The sequence below is a fragment of the Coloeus monedula genome (assembly GCF_965178545.1).
Source record: "Coloeus monedula genome assembly, chromosome: 12".
In the NCBI taxonomy this organism is placed as follows: domain Eukaryota; kingdom Metazoa; phylum Chordata; class Aves; order Passeriformes; family Corvidae; genus Coloeus; species Coloeus monedula.
Window position 1 is genome coordinate 8,990,685 of NC_138792.1, and position 25,069 is coordinate 9,015,753.

Here is a 25,069-nt window from a genome sequence, read left to right on the forward strand (position 1 = left end):
GCAGGGGTTTGGAACTGGATGAACTTTAATGTCCCTTCCAACCCAAACCATTCTATGACTCTGTGAAGTACCTCTGTGAATTGCAGTGCTGAGGTCCAGGAGGGTATCTGGCTCTGAGACATCCCTGACCATGGCTCAGTACCTTCTCTGTTTTGTTTCTCACAGCAGAGCTCCTGCCCAAGAGGAGTTGCCTGCCTCGAGACCATTCCACCCCAGCCATAGGGACTGTTGAGGCTGGGGCCAGGCCCCAACGAGGAGCTCCTGCCACTTGGAGCATGCATAGCAATCACTACCCACCAGCCTGAGGAACAGGGCTTGCAAAAAGCTCAAGTATCTGCTTAGGGCTTCATCCTCTAACACTAAAAGGGAATGAATATAATCCCTCTGGGATAGAGACTACAGGGAGCACAGGGAAGCATGGGAGTCGTTCTCCAGCCTTTGCCTCATTTTGTCTCAGCTTTTATGCCTTAAAATAAATTTACTAAATAAGAAACACTTGCTCTAGTGGCTGATGTGTGGATGTTTGTCACCTAGTGCAAGGTGTGCACAAAGCCCTTGGGCAGGGCTGTCACCCATGTTTGGCTGTACACAGCACAGGGTGTAGGGCAGTGCTGCCAACAGAGGAGCTCCCCTTGGCTTCCCAACGCAGTGCTGGCTGCTGGATTGGACCCTGTTTATGGAGTCCCACAGGTGCTGCCAGCAGGTGGGAGACCTCTGGGACCAGCCATGCCCTCACCTGTGCTCAGGTGGCTCTCAGGCAGCTCCCCAGCACTACCAGCTCTGAGGGGAAAGGAGCTTCTCTGGAATCATCCCCAGGCCCATGGGAAGGAGTGCTGAAGGGTTGTCCCCAGTCTGGGGCCACCATCAGCCCACAGGGGCTGCTCCCAGTGCTGCCATCAGTGCACACACTCCCACAGTGTCTCACCAGCACCTGCCATCCTGTCCTCAGCCAGCAAACCTCCTTTTGCATCGAATCTGGGTTACTATCTCTCAGACACCAGATTTTCCATTTTCTAAAATGGTACCAGAACAAAGGCTCTCCCAGGATCTCATTTGCTCCTACTTTCTCACTTGCTGCTAATTAATACCGTGGCTTCCTAGTAACGCAGTCAGTGTTCATCTTTATGCATGTGCTCAGAGAAGATGAACATAGTATCTGCATCACGGGGTCCTGCAGGTTGATTTGCTGGGGAAGACAGGTCCCTGATGCTCCAGGAATTCCTCTAGCTATGACAGGATCTGCTGGGCACCTTGGTGGTCTTCTCAGCTCTGCATAGCCCTGCAAGTCAAGGTGTTCCAGCTGCTCCCTGTCAAAGCTCACTCTGATGGCAGGAAATGTCCACTGTCACTGCCTTGAGCTGCTCCTGGAGATGCTGCTGGTGGGTGACTCGCAGGATGTTACTGAGTGCCCCGTGCCTGCTTGGGCACAGTCACACCTGTGGAAGAAAGGGAATGTGTGTGAGTGCATGGGGAGGAGAGAGAGAAAAACAGTGAAGAGAAACCACAATTGGTTGTGGGCTTCAACTAATGGGCATCGAGTACTCAGAAATCATTCAGTAAAGTGCACCAGATCCTCACAAAGCCTCACTGGCAATGAGTCACTGGTTAATGTACCACTAACTTGGATTTATAGGTTTAATATTTTTCTGTTGCTCTGTTGCTGTTGCTGTGTAGATTGCTTCATCCATTTTCTTTCCTGTCCTGAGGTACTTTAAAATAGGATCTTTTGGGGTCGTTATTTTTTAATAAATAGATTATATTTCAAAGAATATTGAAAAAGTTCCTTGCCATTTATTCCTCAAGACTGGAAATGGTCCCTCTAATGTCCTAGTCCAATTTACAAGGTGGCTAACTGTCTCATGCCTATATAAATGTCCTTTTTCTGAGGACCTAATGAATGTAACAGCCACTGTCAATGCATTTATTTCAATAGTGGTCATGCGGGAAGAGCGTTTAATGAAACCATCTTTATTTTAAAAAAACCCACCAACACATTCATAAATTTTTTAAAAGTGTCAATATTCCTCCCTTTTTTTTTTATGTCTGACTGAATACAGACATTTTACTCACTGTTTTTAATAATATACATGTCAATTTTCCCTTCCAGAGATTAAAAGTCTGCTCTGGCAAGAGTTTTAAAAGTAGGTACTCAAACTTTGCCATATCACACGGAGCCAGGGGAGAGTGGCTGTGTGCTGCCGTGGCAGTGACAGTCCCTGTTTGGGACAGGCTGGGCAGAACTGGGACTGACAGTCCGAGGTGTCTGTACTAGCACTGCTGGATGTTCACGGCCACTCGAACCCCTGAACACGGCACTTCACCCTGTGGAGCCTGGAACCCACTCGAGCAAAGTGGATTTAAGACTTGTGGTATTTAAGTTGCTGGGTATTTAATGTCTGTAATTATTAATTTTTGAGACTGTACACACATCATATATACACACACCCCACATATATATATGTATATACATACACATATATATGTGTGTATATATATATATATATAGACACATAGGTATGTGTGAGCGTGTGTATTTGGTGGGTTCCGTGAGTAAGACACCTTCCTGTTACCATTGTCTCTTTCCAGACAGGCTGGTGCGGTGCAGGTGACCCTGGGGCGGTGCAGAGCCTCTCCACAGGTGTCAGGAGCGCTTGCCTGCTCCGGTAGATTTCAATGGGAACGAAGCCCCCGACGCAGTAGTGAGGAGCCTGAATCTGTCCCGAAATGCGACTCGGGTTTAAAACACAGAAAGGTGTTGCGCACCCGGCTCGACCCCCCTTTACCTTGGCGAAACACAGGCTCAGCACAGCTCCCGCCGGCCCCGGGGCTCCCCTCGGCCGCTGGGGATCCCTTCAGTCCCGGGGATCCCTCCAGCCCCCAGTCCGCTCGGCCCGGGCTCCCCGGCTGCCCCCGCCGCCCCGCACGGTCCCGCCCCGCCCCGCCCCGCCCGGCTCCCGCACCGCCGCGTTCCGGGGCTGGCGGCTCCTCCCGGCAGTGCGGTACCGCGCGGCCGCCATTGCATCACCGGCACCCGCGCCGGCCGCGCCTGCACCCCGCATCCTGTATCCCGCACCCCGCACCCCGCATCCCGCACCCCGCATCCCGTATCCCGCATCCCGGCACCGGCTCCGGCGGGGAGCGGCGGGGCGAGCGCGGGCTCCGCGGCAGCGGGGGAGCGACTCGCGGCCGGGCCCCAGCGCCGGTTCGGCGGCTCCGGGGCCGCGCCGGCAGCGTCGCCCGCCCGGCCGGCCCCGCGTTCGACGCAGTGCTGAGGCGGCGGGGGCCCGGCGGGATGCGCCGGTGGTGACGGGGCAGCGGCAGCCGCGCAGGGCCAGCGCCGCCCGCCATGGGCCCCGCCTGAGCGGCGCGGCCGCGGCCGCCCCCGGGCCCGCGGGCCGGGCATGGGCGGCGCGGCGGCGGGCGGGCGCTGAGGGGCCGGCGGCAGCAGGATGGAGGCGATCTGGCTGTACCAGTTCCGCCTGATCGTCATCGGCGACTCCACCGTGGGCAAGTCCTGCCTCATCCGCCGCTTCACCGAGGGGCGCTTCGCCCAGATCTCCGACCCCACCGTGGGCGTGGATTTCTTCTCCAGGCTGGTGGAGATCGAGCCTGGCAAGAGGATCAAGCTGCAGATCTGGGACACGGCCGGGCAGGAGCGGTTCCGGTGAGACCCGCGGCGCGGGGCCGGGGGCTGCGGGCCCGGCCCCAGCTTGGGCGGGGGGCGCGCGGCCGGGTGAGGCGTGTGGAAATGAGACAAAGAAGAGTCAAATTGGAACCTTTTGTGGTCCCCCCCCCCTGTTTCGTGTGTCCCTGGGATCCGTGTCCACCCCAAACGGCGGCATGCAGGTGTGCGGGATGTGCAGGTGTGGATGTCGAGGAGCGGCCCCGCTGCCGCTGGGGCGGGAGACGAGGCCCGAGGCAGCGCTGGGTCCGCGTTTTACCAGCCAGGAGGTGTCCGTGCATCGGCGGATGCAGCTGGCAGGGAAAGCCTGCTCCCCCCGGTGCGGAGGCAGTGACCAGGATGTTTCACAGCCGAACACTTACGCTGAGGCTCGCGAAATGCAGTGGAATATGTGTTTTGGTGCTCTGCTGCGACAGCAGAGCCCAGCTCTCCGTAGGACAGAGAAAGGTCGGGACAAACCCTTGGCTGTGGCTGTGCAGGGATGACAGGTGCTTTCTGGAGAGTGCCACGCCGAGCGCTGCATGGGCACAGACAATTTGGGAGCTTAAGCAACAGTAACCAAGTCTCGATGATGGAAAATAAAGGCAGCATGTGGGACCGTGCCAAGTTTCCCACAGGACTGTATGGGGAAAACAGCAGCCCTGGTTAGAGCAGGCTCTGCCCCAGTGAAAGAGTGGCTCAGACCTGCTGCTCAGACAATGCTCATTTAGAAGGGGGGTGAGTGTACCCGCAGCTACTGGCCTCCTGTTTGCTTGTATTTTTCATGTGTCTTTAACCCTCATCCACTCTTCCATCCTGCTCCCTCTGGGATCACTTCCTGTGTTCCACATCTGTGTGCAGCATCACAGAGCTTCTACTTCTGTGTTGTAAAGAGTCGCCTGAGGAATGTTTTGGTTTCATTCAGTAGATTAAAACTCCCCTACCCCCCCCCCCCCCCACCTTCCCTCACATCTGTGGCACTGGCATCTGGCCCAGGATGTGCAGTAGTTGGTCCTTATCCGCTGACAGGTTTTTCCTCTGCTACCTTGAAGCCTTGCAGGCGAGGAGCTGGTGCTTTATTCTGCTGAGAGAGGAGGTGCTTTAGCTTGCAGTTGCATCAGCTTCCAGCTTTGGCTCTCTGGCTGAGGTCTGTAGAAAACACACCTGAGTGCTGTCGTCTGTTCTTGCCTTTGCTGTGAAGAGCAAGAGCTGTAGGATGGCTTCAGTTTCCTTTCTTTTACATGTTAGGAAGTTCGGGGCCCTGGAGGCTGCTTGCCCTCGGTGCTGAGGGCTGACCTGGCCCGGCACTCGGGTTGTCAGCATGATGAGCAGGCGACCTTCAGCACAAGGGCAGCTGCACTGCTGCGGTGGGCAGCAGCCTGCAAAGGCATGAAGAGTGCAAGGGGCAGGAATGGTCAGTGACATTACAAAAAACCCATTGTGCAACTTTGAAATGCCCTTGCCAAAGTGCAGACTTGAATTCCAAATGTGAAAAGGTAGAGGGAAATGAACAGACTCAGGGGCCTTTATGGTGCACTCTGAAATGTGAAAAAAAAAGGTAAAATGTCTGGTTTGTGTTTATCCCTTTTGAATCACTCTTAGCCCTGTGGTGAATTGTGCCCCATGAAGACAACTCTTGGGCTCCTCCTACAAGGTATGTTTCTTGACCAGAGACAAGAATTAGCTGTTACTGGAATAAGCCAAAGCCCCTTGTACTTGTCATAGGCAAGAAGCACAATTGAGTAGGTGCCCTCCAGAAACCTTAAGCTTTGTAATTTGTCAAGCACAGGGAATTTCTTAAGAGGGAAATCCATAAAAATGAGCTTCCCTTTTTCAGAATTCTCTGATTTGAGCATTTCTGATCTGCTTTGCGTAGTTTAACAGCTGCCCCACGAGGACAAAACCGCTGTAGTTATTTTGAAAACACCTTGGCATTCTCTGAGCAGCAGCTGTGTTACATTTTTGCTCTTCCTCACCCCCTGTTGTGAGCTCTTTCACTCTCCGTAAATTAGTAGCAATTTCTGTGCAGTCAAGGCTTAAATTACAGTTAAGCATGTGCCACTCTATTTTGCCAGACCAGGCTCCAAAACATGCTGCCTGGGGCAGTGTTGAGGCTGCTTTGGAGCTGTAGAAGAGTATGGTCCAATTCTTCCCAGATCCAGCAGGTTTTGCCCATCTCTGGTTGCTCAGATACTGCTATTTCCTTGTCTGAAACGTGATGTTGTGTAATGCTAGCAAAAGCAAAAGCCTGTGCAGCCCTCGCTCCCTGGAACTGTGTCCCACCACCTACAGAAGAGCTGTTTCCTTCCAGCCAGCAGCTCTCCCTTGGCTGAGAGGGAAATACTCGAACAAACAGGCACAGAGCCTGGGTGCAGGAGTCCCCACTGTGGGTACAGAGCAGGGGACAGTTCCCAGACAGAGACGTTGCCTTTGTGTTAAAACTTGGCCAAAATAGGTTCAAGTCCCCGTACTGCTCTGCATCAGTTTGTGAGCACGGCAGGAGGAGGGAAGGTAGAAATCTCAGAAGGGAATTGGAGAGGGATGTGCAGCATGAAGGCAATATACTTTGCTTCCTGCAGATCAGTGAGGAAAATAGTTGTGGAAAAGGCTTTAAGAAAAGGCACTGAGACCTTCACCTAGTTTTACCTTGAAGCAGCGTTCAGCTTAGATCCCCTCATGTCTTTCAGAAGTACCTGAGGCATTGTTGTTGCTGGCAGGAGGAGCCAGGGCTGATGGCATGGAACACAAGGGAGAAGCAGAAATATCTGTGACAGTGTGGGGGTGAATTCAAAGTGCCAATATCTGTTTGCAGCTGGCCAGATGGCAAAAGGCAGATCGAATTCCCTCAGTGCCAAATGTCCAGAGTGACTATTGTCCCTTTGCCAAACAATTGGAGAGGAGAAATGATCCAAACACAGCCAACTATGTTTTTTTCCCTGCTGCTGGCTTTCTTCAGTTTCGTCTGTGAATTTTCACCCATCACTGCGTGTCTGTTGGTAAAACAATTATTGAAAACTCTGGTTCCTCCTTTCTTGGGGCAATTTTGACAGATACACACACTACAGGACCAAACAGCACCTAACAACAGTCTTGCATTGCCAAAAAAAGACTTGTCCTAAGGTAAAAATGCAGCAGTGCTTATATTACTCCAGCAAGAAAAGTTCAGGCCTGAGTGTGAATTCCTCCAGGGACTGAAATCGATCATTGCTTCTGGATTTAGAGCGAATCCGTGACTTGCAGAAACACCACTGTTAATCAGCTTCTTGGTTTTCCCTTATGTAGTAGTCACTGAACTGTAGCTCTCCTCAGCCTCATGGCCTCAGCTTTGCTCCATCACCTCATTTGCTGATTTCCTGTGCTGTTTCTGGCTGCCTTGGGCTGGCCTGGCTCAGAAGAGCTGTGGGAGATGTGCTCTGTTTCCCAGCCTGCAGTTCTGGGGTCTTTTTGGTGACTGTTTAATGTTATCAGTATTTGGCAGGAATGCGACCAGTGCTACTGCAGATTGTCCTGGGAAGCTCTTGTATCATTTTGCTGTTTCTCAGGAGGTCAGATGGGCTGCTCCTATCAGTGCCACTAACAGTAACAGTGTCCTGTCACTGCAATGTGACTTTAATCCAGTGGCGTAGTGGGAGAAGGTGTAGGTGTAGGGTGGATGTCCCTATGCCAAGGCCCTGGGTATATGGAGTGGAGCTACAACCCCATGGTCAACCTTCCAAATCTCTGACCTCTTGCTTTTGTGTGTCTGTCAGAGAGCGGGTGTTTGGTTTCAATTGAATCCTTTGATTTGTCACAGTGCTTCTAAACCAGTGGGTTAGATGAAGTGTCCACAGAACTGACATGATGGGGGGATTCAACAGCCAGGGGCATACAGAAATCCATGAGAGAAAAAAGTGGTGGGGGAGGATTTTGAACAGAGCCATAATGAATCAGTGGGGCAGTTACCCAAGCATGAAATCGTTAAGCCAAGGTAAGTTTTCCTTTTGAATGAAAAGCTCTACAGAGCACAAGCTAAAAGCCCTAAGACATTGCCTGAATGGCCTTCTCTTGCCTTGTGTTCTGCAGGGTAGACAGGGTGGTGGTAATGCTGCTTTCTTAAAGGTCATATGTTCAGACAGCTGTAACTTAACCCTGTTGTGGCTCCTTGGCTTGCAGGTCCATCACCAGAGCCTACTACAGGAACTCGGTTGGAGGACTCCTCCTCTTTGACATTACAAACCGCAGGTCTTTCCAGAACGTCCACGAGTGGCTGGAGGAGACCAAGGTGCATGTCCAGCCATACCAGATCGTCTTTGTTCTGGTAGGTCACAAGTGTGACCTTGACACACAGCGGCAAGTGACCAGGCACGAGGCGGAGAAACTGGCTGCTGCCTATGGTATGAAGTACATTGAGACCTCAGCTCGAGATGCCATTAACGTGGAGAAAGCCTTCACTGATCTGACTCGTGATATATACGAGCTGGTGAAAAGGGGGGACATTTCCATCCAGGAGGGATGGGAAGGGGTAAAGAGTGGGTTTGTCCCAAACGTAGTGCACTCCTCAGAAGAAGTGGTGAAATCAGATAGGCGGTGCTTGTGCTGAGCTCCTCTAGTGAGGCGAGTGGTGATGAACTCTACTAACCAAACGTACTTTACTAAGTGAACTCAGTGTGACAGAAGGGAGAGCAACACTCCCGTTGTGAACAGCCTCCCACATTGTTTTGGACACCAGAACAGACCCTGGAAAGAAATGTTCTGTTCCAAATAACCTTTCAGAACTGGGGGCTACAAACCTGAAGGAGAGTGAGTGAGGGTGCATGTGGATGTTGTAAGGAGACAGGAAGCGGAAATGAGGGGCTGCACAACACAGGAGAGAGTATACAGAGCTGAATGGGCTGGTACATGCCAGGGTACTGTACATGTCCTCTTTTAAGTAAATCCATAGCTCCCTGCAGGCTTTTGGAGCCACAGGATGGACACTCAGTCGTATGACAAATGGGCAGACAAAAAGAAGGCAGGAGGACATCTTGGTTTGTGTCAGCCATTTCTTTCCAGGAAGGTCTAAAGGCAGCACAGGTACCATTTCCTCCTAAGGTCAGTTCCACAGGAGAAGTTTACTGACATGGTATGCACACTTCTGAGTTTTCTTTCTTATGTTCTTGAACCTAGTTTGATAGCAAAGAATATTTTGTGCGATTTAAAGAGGAAAACAGTAGTTATTTGATTGGTAATTAAAGATTAAATTATCCCTCCCTTAACAGTGCTTCTCTTGCTGTGCTGAACCAGGACTCTAAGCGGCAACTCTTGCTGCAGTAGGGATTATTCAATGCAATTTTTACTCATTTACTGCCTGGGTGAATGCCTTGAAAGTACCCCAAGTTCAGGGCTTTCCAGTAGAATTAAGTGATCAAGATCATAAAGAGAGAACCATGTCCTCAGGTGTTATGTCTTAAGGCTGGGGTGTTGCAGCCACGTGGGACACACCAACATTTCTGTCTCAGTAACAGAGCTGTGCTGACCTTACCAGCCAGGTCACAAGGAGGAATGGAAAGGAGGGAGGAAAAAAAGAAACCCAACAAAATAAAAAACTTGAAAAGCTTAACTCAGGTGCATCAGACATCCTAAAAGGTGAGATTTGCTCTTAAAGAAGTTAAATAGCATTGGAAGCAACAGTGTCCATTGGTACTTTCTGCTGTTAAAGTGTCATTTCTGTCTTGGCCTCTGTGGAAGAGAACTGGCCCTGGGAAGGTGGGACACACAGCAGGAGTGTCTGAGCAGGTGGAAAGGAAAGCCTCAAGACACACTCAAGGGTAAAGTTTGTTTTCCTCCGTGTTTTAGTTTGACAAAAGAGGATCCATCTCAGGTTGGCCGCCATGGGATGGCAACCATGTCACAAAAGCTGTATGTAGGTGGATGTTTTTGGGAATGCCATTCACCACTTAGAAGCTTTGCTTCTGCCAAGTTTTAACCCAAGCTTTTGAAGTGCAATGGGGTGACTGCACTCCTGTAGCCAATTAGGGAAGTTCAGACTATTAAAAGCAAACAAACAAAACTATAGTGACTTTTTTTACTTGTGTTTGAAAGCTTTATATACCAAACTGCAATGGGCAGGAGGAGGGGATTAGGTAAAAGCCACAGGAAGCATCTAGTGTTTATTTTAGGCCTCTGAGTATAGAAAAAGAAAATATTTGTTTCAGCTTTTTAATCTGCCCTGTCTACAGAAATACGGGTCTTGATTGCTGTTGAGTTCAGACTGTTTCTCCTTCTGGAAACTTCTCACAGTTTGCAGCAGTACATGGGCAGGTCTGTATTAAGAAGAAAACCTGTGGTTTCCATGTTTCCATATTTTCCATATTGAAGCTGTAAAAAAAGCTCAAACCCACAGCAAACCCAACTGAACAACCCAAACCCTGAACACTTGTTTTCAGTGTTCTTGGAACAATTTCAGTTCCTGGGGTCTGCAGGGGAGCAGCAGCACTGCACCTGCTGGGAGGGCACAAGGGAGCAAACGCCAGGAAGGGCAGTGGCAGCGGCCTGGTGCTCCTCACTGCGCTTCTCTCTGCTTGAATAGGCTGTGAATGTATCCAACACCTCCTGCTACAGGCCGGTGGTTGAGTTGAGTGCCCTAAAGATCAAAAAAAAAAAAAGTATCCCCTTTACAAAATCTGTTTCTGGTGAGTGCGGGTGGGTGCAGGGAGCACCCCAGGAGCTGCCAGGGCAGAGCAGGGGGTTTGCTCAGAGCAGCTCAGTCAGTTGTGTTTCACAAAGGCCCAACAGACAGTACCAAAGGGTCAGTTTCTTTGTTCCCTGGATGGAAAGTCCACCAAGCAGCTGCTTCAGCTTTTCAGAGGCCAGCTGGACACAAGGTGTGTCTTGGGGTGTCTGGCTGAGGATAGCAGCAGCCCCAAGGGCAGAGCCAGTGTGACATGAGGGACAGTGAGGAGTTGGATCAGGAGTTGGATCAAACATTTTAGCAATAGTCAAATACTCTAATTCCCTGTGTGAGAACCTGGCCAGAGGGGAAAGATCACTTTTCATGAGACAGACAATATTTTATTTAATGGGTTTTGGACATTCCCCTTTACTGCTCCCAGGGAGAAATTCCAGAAAGCCTAAGCCAGTAAGTGCATTCAGGCCTTCAGAGTAAATCTTCAATTTAAATACAGAAGTGTTGTAATTCTAAAGAGGAACAGTACAGAAGAAAATGTACACAGTCTTAACTACTTAGAGTTAATAAATTGTTATATTAAATGATAGAGCAATCATTATCTACATCTTTTTCTAATTCCTTGCATTTTCTAGACAGCTTATTAAAATATAGGAAATGTAGATTCATCTGTACAAAATTTGGAATGTTTTTTCTAAGATGAACTTATAGGATATGCTAAGAATTCTTTTCTAACAACTGGTTTTAATGCTTTGACTTAGAGGGACTTTGAGAAACCAGAAGGTGATACCTCTCACAGGCTAAAGGTCAGGAGCTCTTATACTCTAGGACAAAAAGAGAAAAAAAAAAAAAAGCAAAAGCTAACTTTCTGTGGTCTTTACCACGTTAAAAACAATCTGCATGTTAGACTGAACTTGCTCAGAACCTCCAGAATAAAAGCGTACTATACACTGTCCTCGCTTTGTTATGCACTGTAACGAAATGTGAAAATAACGCTGTATTTAGCTGTCTGTATGTGACTGAAAATATGCTTGTATTTAGCAAAATGGTTACTACGTGATAATGTGAAATTCAAAACTTGTAAAGAAACTTGGTGGTTTTTTTTTTCCTTTCCCCCTGCCCATTCTCTCTGAGTGTGTTCCCTGCTCCCTGTCCCCGCTCTGTACTCCTGGCCAGGGCTGGATCCACCATTCCCAGACACTGCCTCACAACCACTGGACACCCTTCCTTGCAGAGCCTGCCTCACTCTGCAGAACCTGCCCTCTGCCTTTCTGAGAAAAACCAGACCAACTACTCTGAGACAGAACCACCCCCTGCTCCCAGCAGCTGCAGCCACCGCAGCCTTGGCCCCTCCAGGAGGCCTCTGCAGGGCTGGTGGCATGGCAGCTGCAACAGCAAAGGGCAGAACAGACCTAGGCAAGGATTAGTCATTGAGCTCATCTGTGAGTTTTGGGGTTTTTTATTTACCTCAGATCAAACACACTAATACCACACCCTGAGTTGTGATGGCCACAGCCATCTCCCATCCCCCAGGAGCCAAACACCTTTGAACACAGGAGCCATTTCAGCTCCAAGGCTGTCACCCCGTCCCCCCGACACACAGCAGCAGGTTCCTGGCAGTGGCACACGGCGCTGATTTTGCTCGGTTCTGCTTTTGCTGTGCAAAAATGCTTAACTGGTCGTTTCGTTGTGCACAACAAAGACAGGCAATTGCTGCCTTAGGACCAGCTGGGGGTGGCGGCGGGAGGGAGCAGAGCCTGTTGGGATCTCATTAATCCAAACTGAAAACTGTAAGAGAAATCAGGATGTGTTTGCAGCTGCCTTTCCATCACTGCTGATGCTAGGAAAAGAAAATGGAAAGCAGCAGCCCGCAGCCTGACCAGCCACAAGTCCCACTGCTGTAGCAGAAACCTGCTGGAGAATACATTAGAGCTCCACATTGCTCTGCCGCAGCCACAGCCACTGAAATGAACAGCATTGCCCTGGGGAAGGAAGGGATGAGGCCAGGCTCTTTTTGGTGACCAGTGCTGAGGGTTTACCTTCTCTCTGCCCTTCCCTGCAGCTCACTCTTTGGCAGACACAGTGCTGGTAAACCACTTGCTTTCAGTCACTAATTCAGATGTGCTGACTCACACTCCCCCTTTCATTCACGCCAGGATCCAGCAGCCACACTTTTCACGTCTGCTGCTTCAATGGAATTTTTCACCCCCCACGCCCAGTTAAGGGAGGGAAACATAAAAGATCTCACATCACATTCATGACTTTCACGCAAAGAAAGATGCACAAAAACAGCTGGTTGCCACAACTGTTTAGTTTTACTATTTTAATATCATGAAATAAAAGTACAAAAAATTTACAGGTATATTGTTTCTTACATGAAGATTGAACAGTTAACATTTGCATTTATTTTGCAGTGAAACCTGTACTCTCAGTCACAGAATGTGATTATTAGCCACTGACATCACCACTGAGCATTTCATTTTAGAAAGAAACTGCTAAGGCAAAAGGCAACAATCTCGCAAGGCTTTGTAAGGACCAAAAAAATACTCCAGCTGTACCACCAGAGGCCATCTTCCAGTCAACCATCCCGATGTAACACAGGTTTCACCACCTGGGAGGCTGCGTTCAGACATTTGAACTGGACATCTGGGCCAAGGGGGGCTCTCATAAGCTGTGGGCTCTCATAAGCTGTGGGCTCTTGGGTGTCCTTGTTCAATGCATTTGCCGAAACAACCAACGTGTGCACATGTATGAAATAGAAGGGGTGAGACCTGCAGACTTGACATCCCCTGTGCTGCTCACTCCTTTCCCACTGCCCTCTGAGGACAAACCACAAACTGCTGCATGTGAAGTGCTGAGAGCTCAGTAACAGCTGGCTAACCCACAGTTACTACTACAAGTTTATCCAAAGTGGATATCCAGGAATGCTTACAGACTGGTGCTGCCATTAACTGACTGAAACAAACCCCATGATTCCACTCTAGTTTTGTTGTTTCCTAGAACATTACAGCTGCACATCTTCCCAGCCCAAGTCAAAGTTAACTTCATCAGCTGTACAGAGATGAAAAAGAAAACCCCTGCATTGCCTTAGCCTGCAAACATGTAAGGCTCCATTTCATACATGCCCCTCAGCTTTTCAGACAGGCTTTCAGGTAGAAATTTATTTATGACAGACTGGTCCGATCAAAATACTATGTCCTTTGCTGGACTGTGTGGTGCCTTTTCAAATAATTCATTTCATGAAGCATGCATGAAACCAAATTTTGAGTTTACAAATAAATAAAATGGTGCTCACCATTAATCTTTATATATTTTACCATTTACTGAAATGCTGAAAGTAACTCAGTCCTGAATGAAATTTGGGGGTGTTTAAATAAAAAATACTTGGAAATTGAAACCACATTTAAAATTGGCAAAACTATGCTTTGTTTTTGGAAGGGTCTTGCTTGTTTCTTCTCTTTACATCCCAATTATAAACTCTAGCCATATCTGAGGGTGTGGAATTAAGGAAACAGCTCATGCTATCAGAAAAGAGGAAAAAAAAAGATATTTTTAAAAAAGGAGAAAAAGCAGGTTACAGAGTTGGTCACTTAGTTGTAACAGTCAGTATAGAAACCATTTCATGAAAGGGCTGACTTGGTGCAAAGCTTCAACACTCAAGAATACTAGTAACTGTTGGTAATTGCAGTATTTATATCATTACTTAAAAAACATCCATAAAGGTATTGCAGAGAAACACACTTTTAGTTTTGCCCAATTCTTTGCTGATTTCAGTCAAGCTGCCCATATCAGCTGTATTTGCCTCTTTCAGGCATCCCAAACTCTGCAACACTAAGACAGCTCAAGGGTCAACTTGAAAGAACAAGCAGTTGTGCCTTCATTACACTAAATCTAATGCTTCAGTTAATGGCCACACTCATTAAAACAGTTTTTAAGTTTAAAAAACAACCCCACACACCTAGGAGGTGTTTCATGACAGTATGAAGAAATTAAAAAACCACTGAGCACAGCCTAAGCCAGTCCCAGGCTTGCTGCAGTAAGGCTTGTGCTGCTTGGAGGCAGCTGCAAAGGGTGTGATGGGCGACAGTCCGAAGAACAACATTCATATGCTCTAGAGGAAGGCTCACTGTGCTTTGAAGTGGTCACCTGGGCATCAATCCACACTTCCAACTCTCTCTGGAGTCAGTTTGAGTTGTAACCACTGCAGTAGGTTTCATGATGACACAAATACAAGCTTTGCTACATCTCACACACCAACCTCCAACTCAGCCCTGCAAACACAATATTCCATTTCATTGCTAGGACAGTTAAAGTTCACAGGTGCTACAGAGTTTTGAGGGCAGCCAGTCTAAGATAAAAACACATCACAAAGTTGGTCATCACCTGGATGTTGGCTTTCACATACATCTCCTCCCCCGTGAACAAAAAGGATACTGACTTCTGTAGTGGTGAACTGATCTCTGAGAAAATCCAGGTCTTCCTCTAGAAGATCGAGGTTTTTTGTAGCTGTTGACAAATTCTTCTCTAACAGAGCCTGAGCTTCATCAATATCATATTCAAGCATCACATTGGCCTAAAAAAGAAAGATTGATAAAAGCTCTTACTCTTGCATTGTAAGGACTAAGCCATGCTGAGCTTATTTTAGGCTATTGTTCATAACTAATCATGTTAGCAGCAGACTGTCCTGCCAGACAACAAGATGCAGGACAGGCAATGTCAGAATCCACTTGAGGCCTCCACCCCTTCAGTAACTGAGAAACAGATCTCCCTACTGACTTAAAGTTCTCTTCCTATAGCTAAGCAAGGAGGGATTTCTTCCCCTGTGGATCACATTCAGCCTTTCAGGCATCAGCATCTCATCCTCACTGTATTTGAAAAGTGAGAGACCTTACATTTCTTAGCAGCATCTTTCAGGTGCCACACAACTCTAGAAAGAGTTTTTGTTGGATTCAAGAAAAACCTCAGGCTGTGTGGAATGCTGACACACAGGTGGCAGTGTCAGTAACAAGAGCTACTACACGTGTTTAAAGATACACCAGATATAAAAGTCCTCTCTGGTGCTGTGGTGGTGGTCTTTAACCCACACATGGTTATTTCAGTAAGAAGCTACCACAGGACGAGAGAACAGAGCAGTATTAGGTAAAAATGCACCAGTGAAGCTTTGTCCCATTCAAGAAGTGTGCCCTGAGCAGAGGCACATTCTGTGACTGACAGGACCCCAGGGAAGGCTACACTGAGCTGCCAGAGCTGGATAAACTGTTCTTTAAAGCAAGTGGAGGGCAGAGATATCCAGTAATAGTGACATGCACAGCCCAACACAGACTGTAAGCAACAAGGAGGAGAAAGGCAGAACGCCAAGAACACCTAAATAAAATGAACTGCTTGTGTGTGGTATTTCATTACAGCTTTTCAGTATGAACTGTCAATAGCATGAACTTTCTTTGATGTTCTGTTAGAAAATAAACCTGGGATGCTCCATTAAAGTCAGTGTTATGAATTCTGAAGACGGTCTCCTGAGAGCAACAGGTATCAGATTTTTTTTTCTTTTTATGATAGAAGTGGGAGAGGTAGGGAGGAACTGCCCAATTAGTCTGGATGCTTCATGTGTCAACAGTGTTTCTGTCCTAACCAAGAGGTTTTGTTTGGCAGCCAACACTGGGATTTAGGAACATCCATGATTTAAAAGTCTCAAAAGAAGCATCAGCAGGTTAATCTCCACTTATAATGAAGCCTCTACATTCAAAACACCCCAACCTGACATTGCTTAAGTACTTGGGAATCTGGGGTGTGAATCCTGATCCCACCAGGCTTTAGTGCAAAGTCCATTATAAATGCTGACAGATACCTATGAGTAACAGAAATCCCATCTTTCCCGAAAAAGGTGCATGAAAAGGGAAAGCAAGATGCTGAATACAAATAACATAGAGACAACGGGAAGCTACTTGCCAAACCAAGTTATTTTGCTGAGCACATTCCCATGCCAGGCAATGTTGGATGGTAATTTGAACCAAAAAGTGACAGAAAGGGTAAGGGGAATACAAACAAGCTTTTTGGAAAGAACAATCCAGCAAAAAGACAATTCTCTGAAGTCTTACTGTTCAGGAACCAAATAAAATAGAACAAGAAATCTTCACTAACACACTGAAGTTGCCTGGTTAGAAGTGCTCTGCTGCCAGGGTGCAGCTCCACCATGCACCCATCAATAGAATCATGCCCACTACCACCAGGGGAGACAGCAACCAAAACTCTCTTTAACAAGCCTTTTGTAAGTTACTGAAACAGTTTCAGAAAAAGTTCCATTTTACTTACCCCCAACCACAAACAAACTTTATCTGTAGGAGGAACTGAAGCTTTGCAGTAGAGATTATCTGCCAATAAAAATCTGGTTTCCATTGGATGTGTGGAATCCTTAAGACAAATGATAAAACTTACAAATGCTATTTTCACTGGAAATTTATGTCAAAGACAAAAAACTTAGAATAAAGAGCACACTTTTCTTCTTTTTGCCATTGATACAGTATTAACTTGGGTGGAATTCTATGTAACTTTACTTCAACATTAAAGTTAGAGCTCCCAAAATAATGCATTTTTAAAAGATATATTTAAAAACAATACAGAAATCTCTATAAAGAATGGAGATGAAGTCAAAGCTTAGCTGCAATCTATACACTATTAAAAGTAAAGTTTGCATTACAAACATTAAACTTTTTTTGAACTAGCTTTCAAAAAGTACTACATACCTTTAAAAACAATTCTGTTATTTATAAAGGCATATTAAGTGTGCTCTCCAAAACATTTCTTGCAATGTGTTCTGTTAGGGTGGAAAGGTAGTTAGCTTTTCTCATACTCATTAGATATTCAAAATAGTTTACCTTTTTCTTCTGCATGTGTTTTAAAATTTCTAATGTCTGTTTAATTTCAGGAATCTGACTTTTTAGCCTGTGAATTAACAACAGTCATAATTTATTATTTTACAGAGACACAAAGTTTCCTAAACAAGTGATCAGTTTTATTATACAGTCCACCCTCCATTTAAAAACTTGTTAACAGCTTTTTCCAGGCTTACAAATGCAGGTGTAATACAGGAAGACACGGCATGTAAAGGCAGCTCAGCTCCAGCTTCACCTGCCCCTCACAACACCGAGGCTCGCTGGCTTTGGAAGCATAGCAATCCATTCAGATTTCACGACACACAGGAACAGGAACAGTAACAGACCCTTTTTACTGAAATGGTACATTTTGCGTATTTGTCACCTCCCAGAGGAGAGGGAAACCTCAGCAGAAATATAGGTAGAAACCACTTCAGGTAAAACAAAACAAGAGTGCTCCTTCTGAGGTTCATGGACTGTTCCGACAGACAGTGAGAGCCACAGGACTCTGCAGCAAAAGCTCTCTAGAGCTGAAGGCATCGCTCTCCCTGACAGCCCTGGCAGAGGCACTGGCATCCCCATGGCCTTCCTGGCCACTAGACTTATTATTTAAAAAAAAATACAACTGTGCTAAACATTTCCCAGTTCTGCAAAAATTATGACTTACCTCCTTTTCTTTTGAGCAAGATTAAGTTCCAAAAATTTGTACTTCTGATACTGCTCATCCAACTTCTTAAGAACTACATCTGCTGTCTCATTTCCAGGCTGCTTCATAAAGGAATCTACATCTTCCTTTAAGGGAAGAAAGAAATCCTCAGTGTTAGAAGAGTTTTATGGAAATCCTAGACACAGACATGCTATCAACTTACTGCAGCTACATCCAGGGGGAGTTTGAAATGCAAACATTTTTCTGGAGTACCAAGCATTTTGTTTCTTTTTTTAGTCACCTCTTTATTTCCCCCTCCCTACTTTTTTTTTTGTAGGGAACCAAGAGATAGGTGCAAGGATTATTTCATAACCATATTTGTGGGTACATGGCTAGTGGTGCTTTCAGTCCTGCCTGAGGTCAAGTGACACCTTACAGGGGTGGGTATCCACAGAGCATGGCTAAACCTACCTGTAAAGCAGGGATAATGCTTCTCCATGGCTAACCAGATTATGAACTATTTAGGATAAAACTGATGAAGGAAAAGAGTCACTGCCTGATCAAGCATGTTGTAGCAGAGAAAGATGCAAAGGGGGCAAAGCTCAGGTATCTGCTCAGACAGGCACTATGGAATTGAACAGCTGGGTTTCAAAAGCTCCTTCTGCAGTGAGCAGGAAGCCACAGAAACCTCTAGAGAACAACTCCAGCCAGTCCTACCATCAACTGGAAATGCTGCCAAAGACAGACCCAAGCCAGCAAGGATGTCAACCTCAACATGTGCCTCCTTCAGAATCCTAGGAAGCAGTTCACCTGCCTGGGGACAATGTTCCCAGCCTCTGAAAGTTACATCAGTCCAGGGGCCAACCACATGTTTCTGGCCTTGCCACCATTTACACACATAATTATAGATGACCCCACTCCCCCACTGAGGTAATTCTGCCCTTACTTGTCTACACAGCTCAGTAAAACCTGATAGAAGCCCTACCACAGGCCTCGTCAGCTCCTCCTTTTGAACTTGGTGTCTCCATTCCAGAAGTTTCACACCAGAAAAAGACTGCAATATGTCACTAAAGTGATATCGGACATGGAGCTGCTCCCCCTCATTATGACACCGTAACTCTCTTGGCTGAAGAAACTTACTATGAAATGACTGAATCTGGCAAGAAGTCCCTGCCTTCTTTATCATTAAGGAAATCTGTAGCAGAACACAAACTCCACACCCTGCAGCAGACAGCACTGTCCAGGTGGTAGATCCAAACTCAAGAGACCACACCTCAGACTGCCTGAGGAATGCCTCGAGCTACCTCACAGTCCAGGAAGCATTTCTGCCTCTGGATAAAGCTCATAGGGAAGCTTTCAACAAAGAAAACAAGGATTAGGTTTGGGAAAATGTTGTAGAAGTCAGGCCTGAGGACACTGGGAAATGAAACTCCCTCTTGTGGAAGCAGCTCTGCTCGTTGAAATCATCCAGGGCAGAAAGCAAAAGCGGGTGGGCAGCAGCTCCCCCCACAGCCTGCCCGGCACCCAGCTCTGCCTCAGCTCCCGTCTGTCTGTGCACAGGGACGGGACACAGTCCTCATCCTCCTGAAACACACATGCCCAGAAGTGAATCCAGAAGTAAGTCCAGGCCCCCTGTATACTGGTGATCTCCTTCCACTACATAATGCCCCACTTCAAGGTGGGCTCAGATTTACTCCCAAGGTTTTCCAGCTTCTAAGCCTGCTGGTCAGGCTCTTGTCCCACCTCCACATCTGCAAGGCTGAGGCACAGTCGCTTCCTTAAGCTTGACCAGAACAGCTTTGAGGCACAGCTGGCTGTCAAAGCCATTAGGATCCCCACCTTGTGGTGCATTCCACAGCACCTCCACTGCAGAATCACCTTACAGATTCTGCAAGGACCTGCCAAAACTCATCTCTATCTTTTTAGGAAGAAAATTCACTGGCAAAACACCATTTTGCAAACTTCAAGCCTAGCCACAGGAATGTTCTGTAGAACCCCTGAAATGCAGCAGGATAGCGCATTCCCACGTGGCCCTACAGTTCTGAGAGATGACCCAAATAAGAGCTGCAGGCACTCACTCTGCAGAGAGCTTCATCACCTGGGGGCATGTGCAGAGAACATGACAAGAGACACGCGTTTGCAGATCTGAATCCTCATACCTGCTGAAGAAGGCAGAACAAAGAAGGCATTTTATTTGGAAATGTCTGGGCAACAGCTCAAAACCACCAGAGCCGAAAGTTCTGTTTGGAGAGTATGTCATCCAGTAAAACCTCGTGTCTTAACATTACTTAATCTGAGTGCTTAACATCATTTGAAACCTGGAGAGGGACAAGAATTCACAGATCAATTGCCTCAGATAAGACATCAGCCATAAATTGTGTGAAAAGCCTCTATTGAACCAAGACACTTAGAGAAAACATGTCTGAAGACAAGATTCACAGTAAGGCTGCCCATGCAGCATGTGGGGGGGGGGGGGGATGTCAAGCAAGTGATCAGCAGGTCTTTAAATGTTTTTGAAATAGAAACCTATTTTCTGAAGGAAAAAAGCTCTCGTAAAACCTACCCTCAAGACAGAAGTGTTTTCACTCTGCAGAGCAGAATACCATTACAACTTCCTAGTGTGGGCTTATTTTGAATAAAAGAAGGTCTATCTTAACATCTGCATCCAAGTACTCTACGATCACCATCGAGGAGCTCTTCTGCAGACACACCTGTATTTGATCAGAGCACCTCTCAAAACTGAGAATCAGGAAACTTCCAAGACATTTAGATCCAGACATAAGGTTATGAAGAACTGAAGAGAATCACAGGACTCAGGCACAGCCCCAGAACTCTCAGAGCCGCGTGGTACAGCACACATGATACTTCAGACGTGGGTATTGAAAGGAAAAAACATGGAACTAAACACAACAGCTACAAAGGTAGCCCCCAGCATGGAATGAGGGATGTGACAGATGCCTTTAAGTGTTTGCTGAGGCTAGTCACCTCCTGTTTCCTGCAGGGTGGCCATCTGCACTGCAGTCAGCCAGACCACAAGTTCTCCTCTGTCAGGATCAGTGAGATCCCACAGGACAGCTAAAGACACGGCCATTCCCTTTCACTTTCATCTATGTTGGTCTCCCACAAGGCATGGAAGGAAGTCAACTGGAAGCAGCAATGGTTTTCCAGCCCAGTTAGGATTTGCCAGATCCCAGTTATTTTTAAAAAAACCTTAAAGGAGGAACTAGACCACTGAAAGCAAACGCACCATACTTGCCTGGTCAGGCCCTATGCCCAGACAAGACACATCAGCAGTACAAGCACTACCAAAATGCAAGTCAAACCAATTTACTTCTACAAAAGCAGTTGTATCAGATGGGGCAGACATCCAGCACTTCCTGAGACCACCAAGGCAGCCAGGTTTAGCCACTCTGATCAATAGTTATTGATCAATGGAAATAAAACAGCAATCAAGATAGTGTACCAAGAGTAAGCTCAGAGCTGAAAGTGAACAAAAGATGATTGTGAGATTATGTCACTGCATAAGTCACTGACTCCTTTTCAACCACTCAACAGAATCATCAAATGCTTGGTACATCAGTTTTTAAAGTTGGATAAACAAGTTCTGCCTGCTTTCCAGAGAACACATTTGTTGGTTTTCAAGAACACACGGGTGCTTCTGAAAAGTGAATCTTGTCCGCAGTCTAAAACTGGATTAAGAGAGGAAGATGTATGGAAAGGTGCCTGGAGCACGGCAGGTGATCCGTGGAACAGGAGCGGCAAGGCGTGCCCCGCGCAGCGTGTGCCAGGAGGGCTCTCACAACACGCTGCTCACTGCCCTGCGTCGGGCAGTGCAACAACGCGATACTGCTAAACGCGGGGAGCTGAGCTTCTTGTAAGGTGCATAATGCTCAGTAACGCCAGGTCGGGATCGAAACAGGGCAACTGGCCCGCGAAAAGGCCCAGGACTGAGGCTGCGAAGGGCCTCCGCCATCCGCGCCCCTCGGGCACCGCCCGCCCGCCCGTGACTCCGCCGAGGTGCCGCCTGACGGGGGCCGGGCCCGGCTGGCGGAGCACAGCCCCCACTCCTCGGCCCCGTTCCCCAGGAACGCCGCCTCGGGGCTGCCCAGCCCCGCTCGCCGGCCCCGCTCACCACAAACGCCGCCTCCGGGATGCCGAGAGGGCCACGCCTCCCGCCCGCCGCCGCCGCCGCCTCGCTGCCCTCGGCAGTCGCCATGTTGGAAACGGAAGAGGCGTGCGCGGCGTGCGCCAGGACGCCGGGGCCCTTCGTCATCACGTGGGCGCCGAGCGGCCGCGAGGCGGGGGCAGCCCCAGGGCACCGCCCATGGGTGGCGGGACGGGGCCGGGGCGGGGCAGGGCCGCTGAGGGCGAGGAAGGCGGGGCGGGAAGGGGAAAGCTCCGGCACGAAGGGGAAGGGGCCGGCAGCGGGGCCGCCTGGGGCGGCAGGAACTACGAGTGCCCTGCTTGCCCCGTCCCGGGGAGGGGGTCCCGTGCCAACAGACCGGTGGGCAGGAAAGACGGGAACGGGGTGTCCCTTATCCCAGCCTCTGCTTCTGCCTATGGAGGAAGCGCCGTTGTTTCTAAACGCAGCTGCAGCCTTTCCCTGAGCGCAGACGTTGTCGAACAAGCCAGATACAGCAAATAGGAGCAATGCCTTTAACAATTTACAATAAACATTTTTAAAGGATCACCAGTACTGCTTGCCCTGTATTTACGCGCATAAATTTCCCCTTGCTCGTGCAGTTCAGTGAATTCCTGCCGCTCCTGGGAGGGACAGCGATGCCGCTGTGACAGCGCCAGGCCGGGCCCTGGGCCCCACAACACATTGCTGCTGCCCCGTGCTTCTGCACTGAGACGGAAGCGTGGCAGAACACGAACCAACTACTAAGTAGTCCAAGCTCAGAACTGAAAACAGGTCTCTGCAACCTAAAGAAACAAAAATACAACTATTAAAAATAGCATTTTCGAATTTAGAAAAAAGGAGCACCTGCAGCAGCCACGCGTCCTTAGCCTGGCTATTCCAGGCCCTGCACACTGCTCTAATGATGATGGTTGGGAATGAATCCAGCTCTAGGCAAACTCAACCAGAACTCAGTCTGCCCCCCGGGGAGCCTTCTCTTGGCCAATGTGAACACAAAGGAGTAACAAGCTAATCAAGCACCCTAATTCAGCCATAGCTATCAGCACTATAGAAACTGAGAACACAAAAAATGATCACATACACACACCTTGCATATGCCAAAGTTTATTTTTTTCCAAAACTTGTTTCATCAAATAATTGGATATGAGCAATTTTTTAAAAAATGAACAATTTGCGTATTAACAAACTGTGCAGTTCCACAATTAAAATATCAACACAGCCAGTCTTGTGCTTAGGCTTCTTTTTAAAAAAATTATTCATAGAACATAAACCCTTGGATTTTTTTTCCGGTTTGTGGCTAGTGTATTTTTCACACATTCTGTATTCTTATAAAATGAAGGAACTCACATAAAGGAACAGCTGTACAAGAAGACATCTGGAAAAAAAGCCACCTAAATTATCATAGCTCCTTTTAAATAAATATCCAGTAAAAGGCACAAACCTGTCATGGGGGAAAACAAAACGTACAAAACAAGACCTATTAAATAAATAAAGTGTGGGTTGGGGTGAGGGAAATCTGTTCCAGCACCTATTTTGTCATTGCTCCAAGATGAAATTCCAGCCGAACATTTGGTAAAGGATTAAGCTTAATCACAAGGATACACATCTGAGATATACTGAAAGGTTTGACGTTACAATTCCTGTTGTAACTGTACCAGTTACTACAATCTCTTTAAATAAATGATCATGAAAGTCTGCATAAAACAGTGATGCTGCCATGTACAGATCAATGACAAGTCAGATACATCTTCAGAGTCATAGCAACAGGTTTTCTATATTCCTAGCTATCAGTAATGTATAAATGATAACATGTACAGTTTCCATTGCTCAAAAATATAATCTTTAAATGGAAATAAATGACTGATACAGTGCCTTTAGATGTTATCCTTACAATACAAACTACCCCAAACAAAGTTTTCCTTTTTATGTACAAATTAAGCACTGATCCACAGTGCATACTATTCTACTTGTAACCCCCCCTCCCTGCCACACATCAAAAAATCCAGCCGGGAATAGATACACCCTGTATTCAATCTTGTAGTCAGAAGTTCTGTTGTTGTTACTCTTGTGTGTGTGGTTTTTGCTGTTGGTTTTGGTTTTTTTTCCTTAAACAGAAGTCCATTTGTAATTTTTACCTATAAATATTCCACCACTATGTGCACAGAACTGAAATTTTTCCAGTACACATGTCCAAAATTTATTTTAAAAAAATCCTTCTTGGAGGCAAAGTCAAACTATATCTAGAGAACATTAGAAAACCCCAGTTATTTAGAGAGGTACACACCCAAGTCCAAGAGGCCTCACACAGTCCATCTTTCCAAAGTCCCTCAGAAATTATCCTATTCCATGATAGAGAGCCTGCCTGTGCAGCATCAAGTCCCAACAGTGAGGCTCAAGTGACCCACTAAAGTACAATAATGCAAAGCATACAGCACACATCAAAGTCTTCCTTCCTTGTTCAGACAAACATGGAAAGACACCTTAGTTACCAGCTTCCTGAAGTATTCAGAACATGATTCTGATCCAACGAGTTGGAAGGAAAGTCACATTTATATACATCTCTCTTCACTCATCCCAACTGCTATTCGCAGCTCCTGTGGGCTGGATACAGTCACCCTCAAGAACAACAAAGTGGGGCTTTTTGTGGAGAATAAGTTCTGAGCCATAACAAGCCTTGACAGCATCCTAAGTCCTTGGTTTTCACTTCTCATGTATATGATTTAAGCACATACTCTGCGATTTTATGTGTTCCAATATATGCACAAGGAAGAGGTGGGCAAAACCCAGTCCTGTGCACTCATGTGCAGAGAGAAGGTGCAAAGTGATCTCTGCTTCACAAGGATCAAGCTGAAAGCTGTGTTTCAAAGCATCAAAAGAAGGTAGGTTATTAAGTTTTTAAAACATACTTTGTGGCTGTTTCTCCTTTTTTAATACTAATTAAGTTGGTATCAGACAGCTTTGCTACAAGAAAGCAGACCAGAAGAACCATTAAAAGATCCAGAGCAAATCAGAAGTAGTGCAAACTATTATCCAGTACTAAATCCATTTCTGAGCCAAGTATCTTCCAGATATTCAGAATGCTCTGCAATAAAGTTGTAACAATATACAC

General features: G+C 47.1%; 2 protein-coding genes across 3 annotated transcripts; one reads left to right on the forward strand and one right to left on the reverse strand.

Moving 5' to 3' along the window:
* Positions 1 to 3,449: 3,449 nt before the first annotated feature.
* RAB39B (RAB39B, member RAS oncogene family) lies at positions 3,450 to 8,240 on the forward strand (the record flags this gene model as incomplete). Its single annotated transcript, XM_082289652.1, has 2 exons — positions 3,450 to 3,664; positions 7,814 to 8,240. 2 exons carry the CDS (start codon positions 3,450 to 3,452, stop codon positions 8,238 to 8,240), a joined length of 642 nt encoding a protein of 213 aa, XP_082145778.1.
* A 4,368-nt stretch (positions 8,241 to 12,608) lies between these two features.
* On the reverse strand, positions 12,609 to 22,082 carry VBP1 (VHL binding protein 1). 2 transcript variants are annotated; one of them, XM_082289336.1, is made up of 6 exons: positions 21,952 to 22,082; positions 17,841 to 17,965; positions 17,177 to 17,243; positions 16,614 to 16,712; positions 14,739 to 14,877; positions 12,609 to 13,793 (listed from the first exon to the last, which is right to left on the reverse strand). In XM_082289336.1, the coding sequence occupies exons 1-6, from the start codon at positions 22,033 to 22,035 to the stop codon at positions 13,723 to 13,725; spliced, it is 585 nt and encodes a 194-aa protein (XP_082145462.1). In that variant the 5' UTR covers positions 22,036 to 22,082; the 3' UTR covers positions 12,609 to 13,722. The 2 variants fall into 2 exon arrangements, with proteins under 2 accessions (XP_082145462.1, XP_082145461.1); XM_082289335.1 differs by lacking the exon at positions 12,609 to 13,793 and adding an exon at positions 13,833 to 14,575 and having other exon boundaries at positions 14,688 to 14,877.
* Positions 22,083 to 25,069: the final 2,987 nt, after the last annotated feature.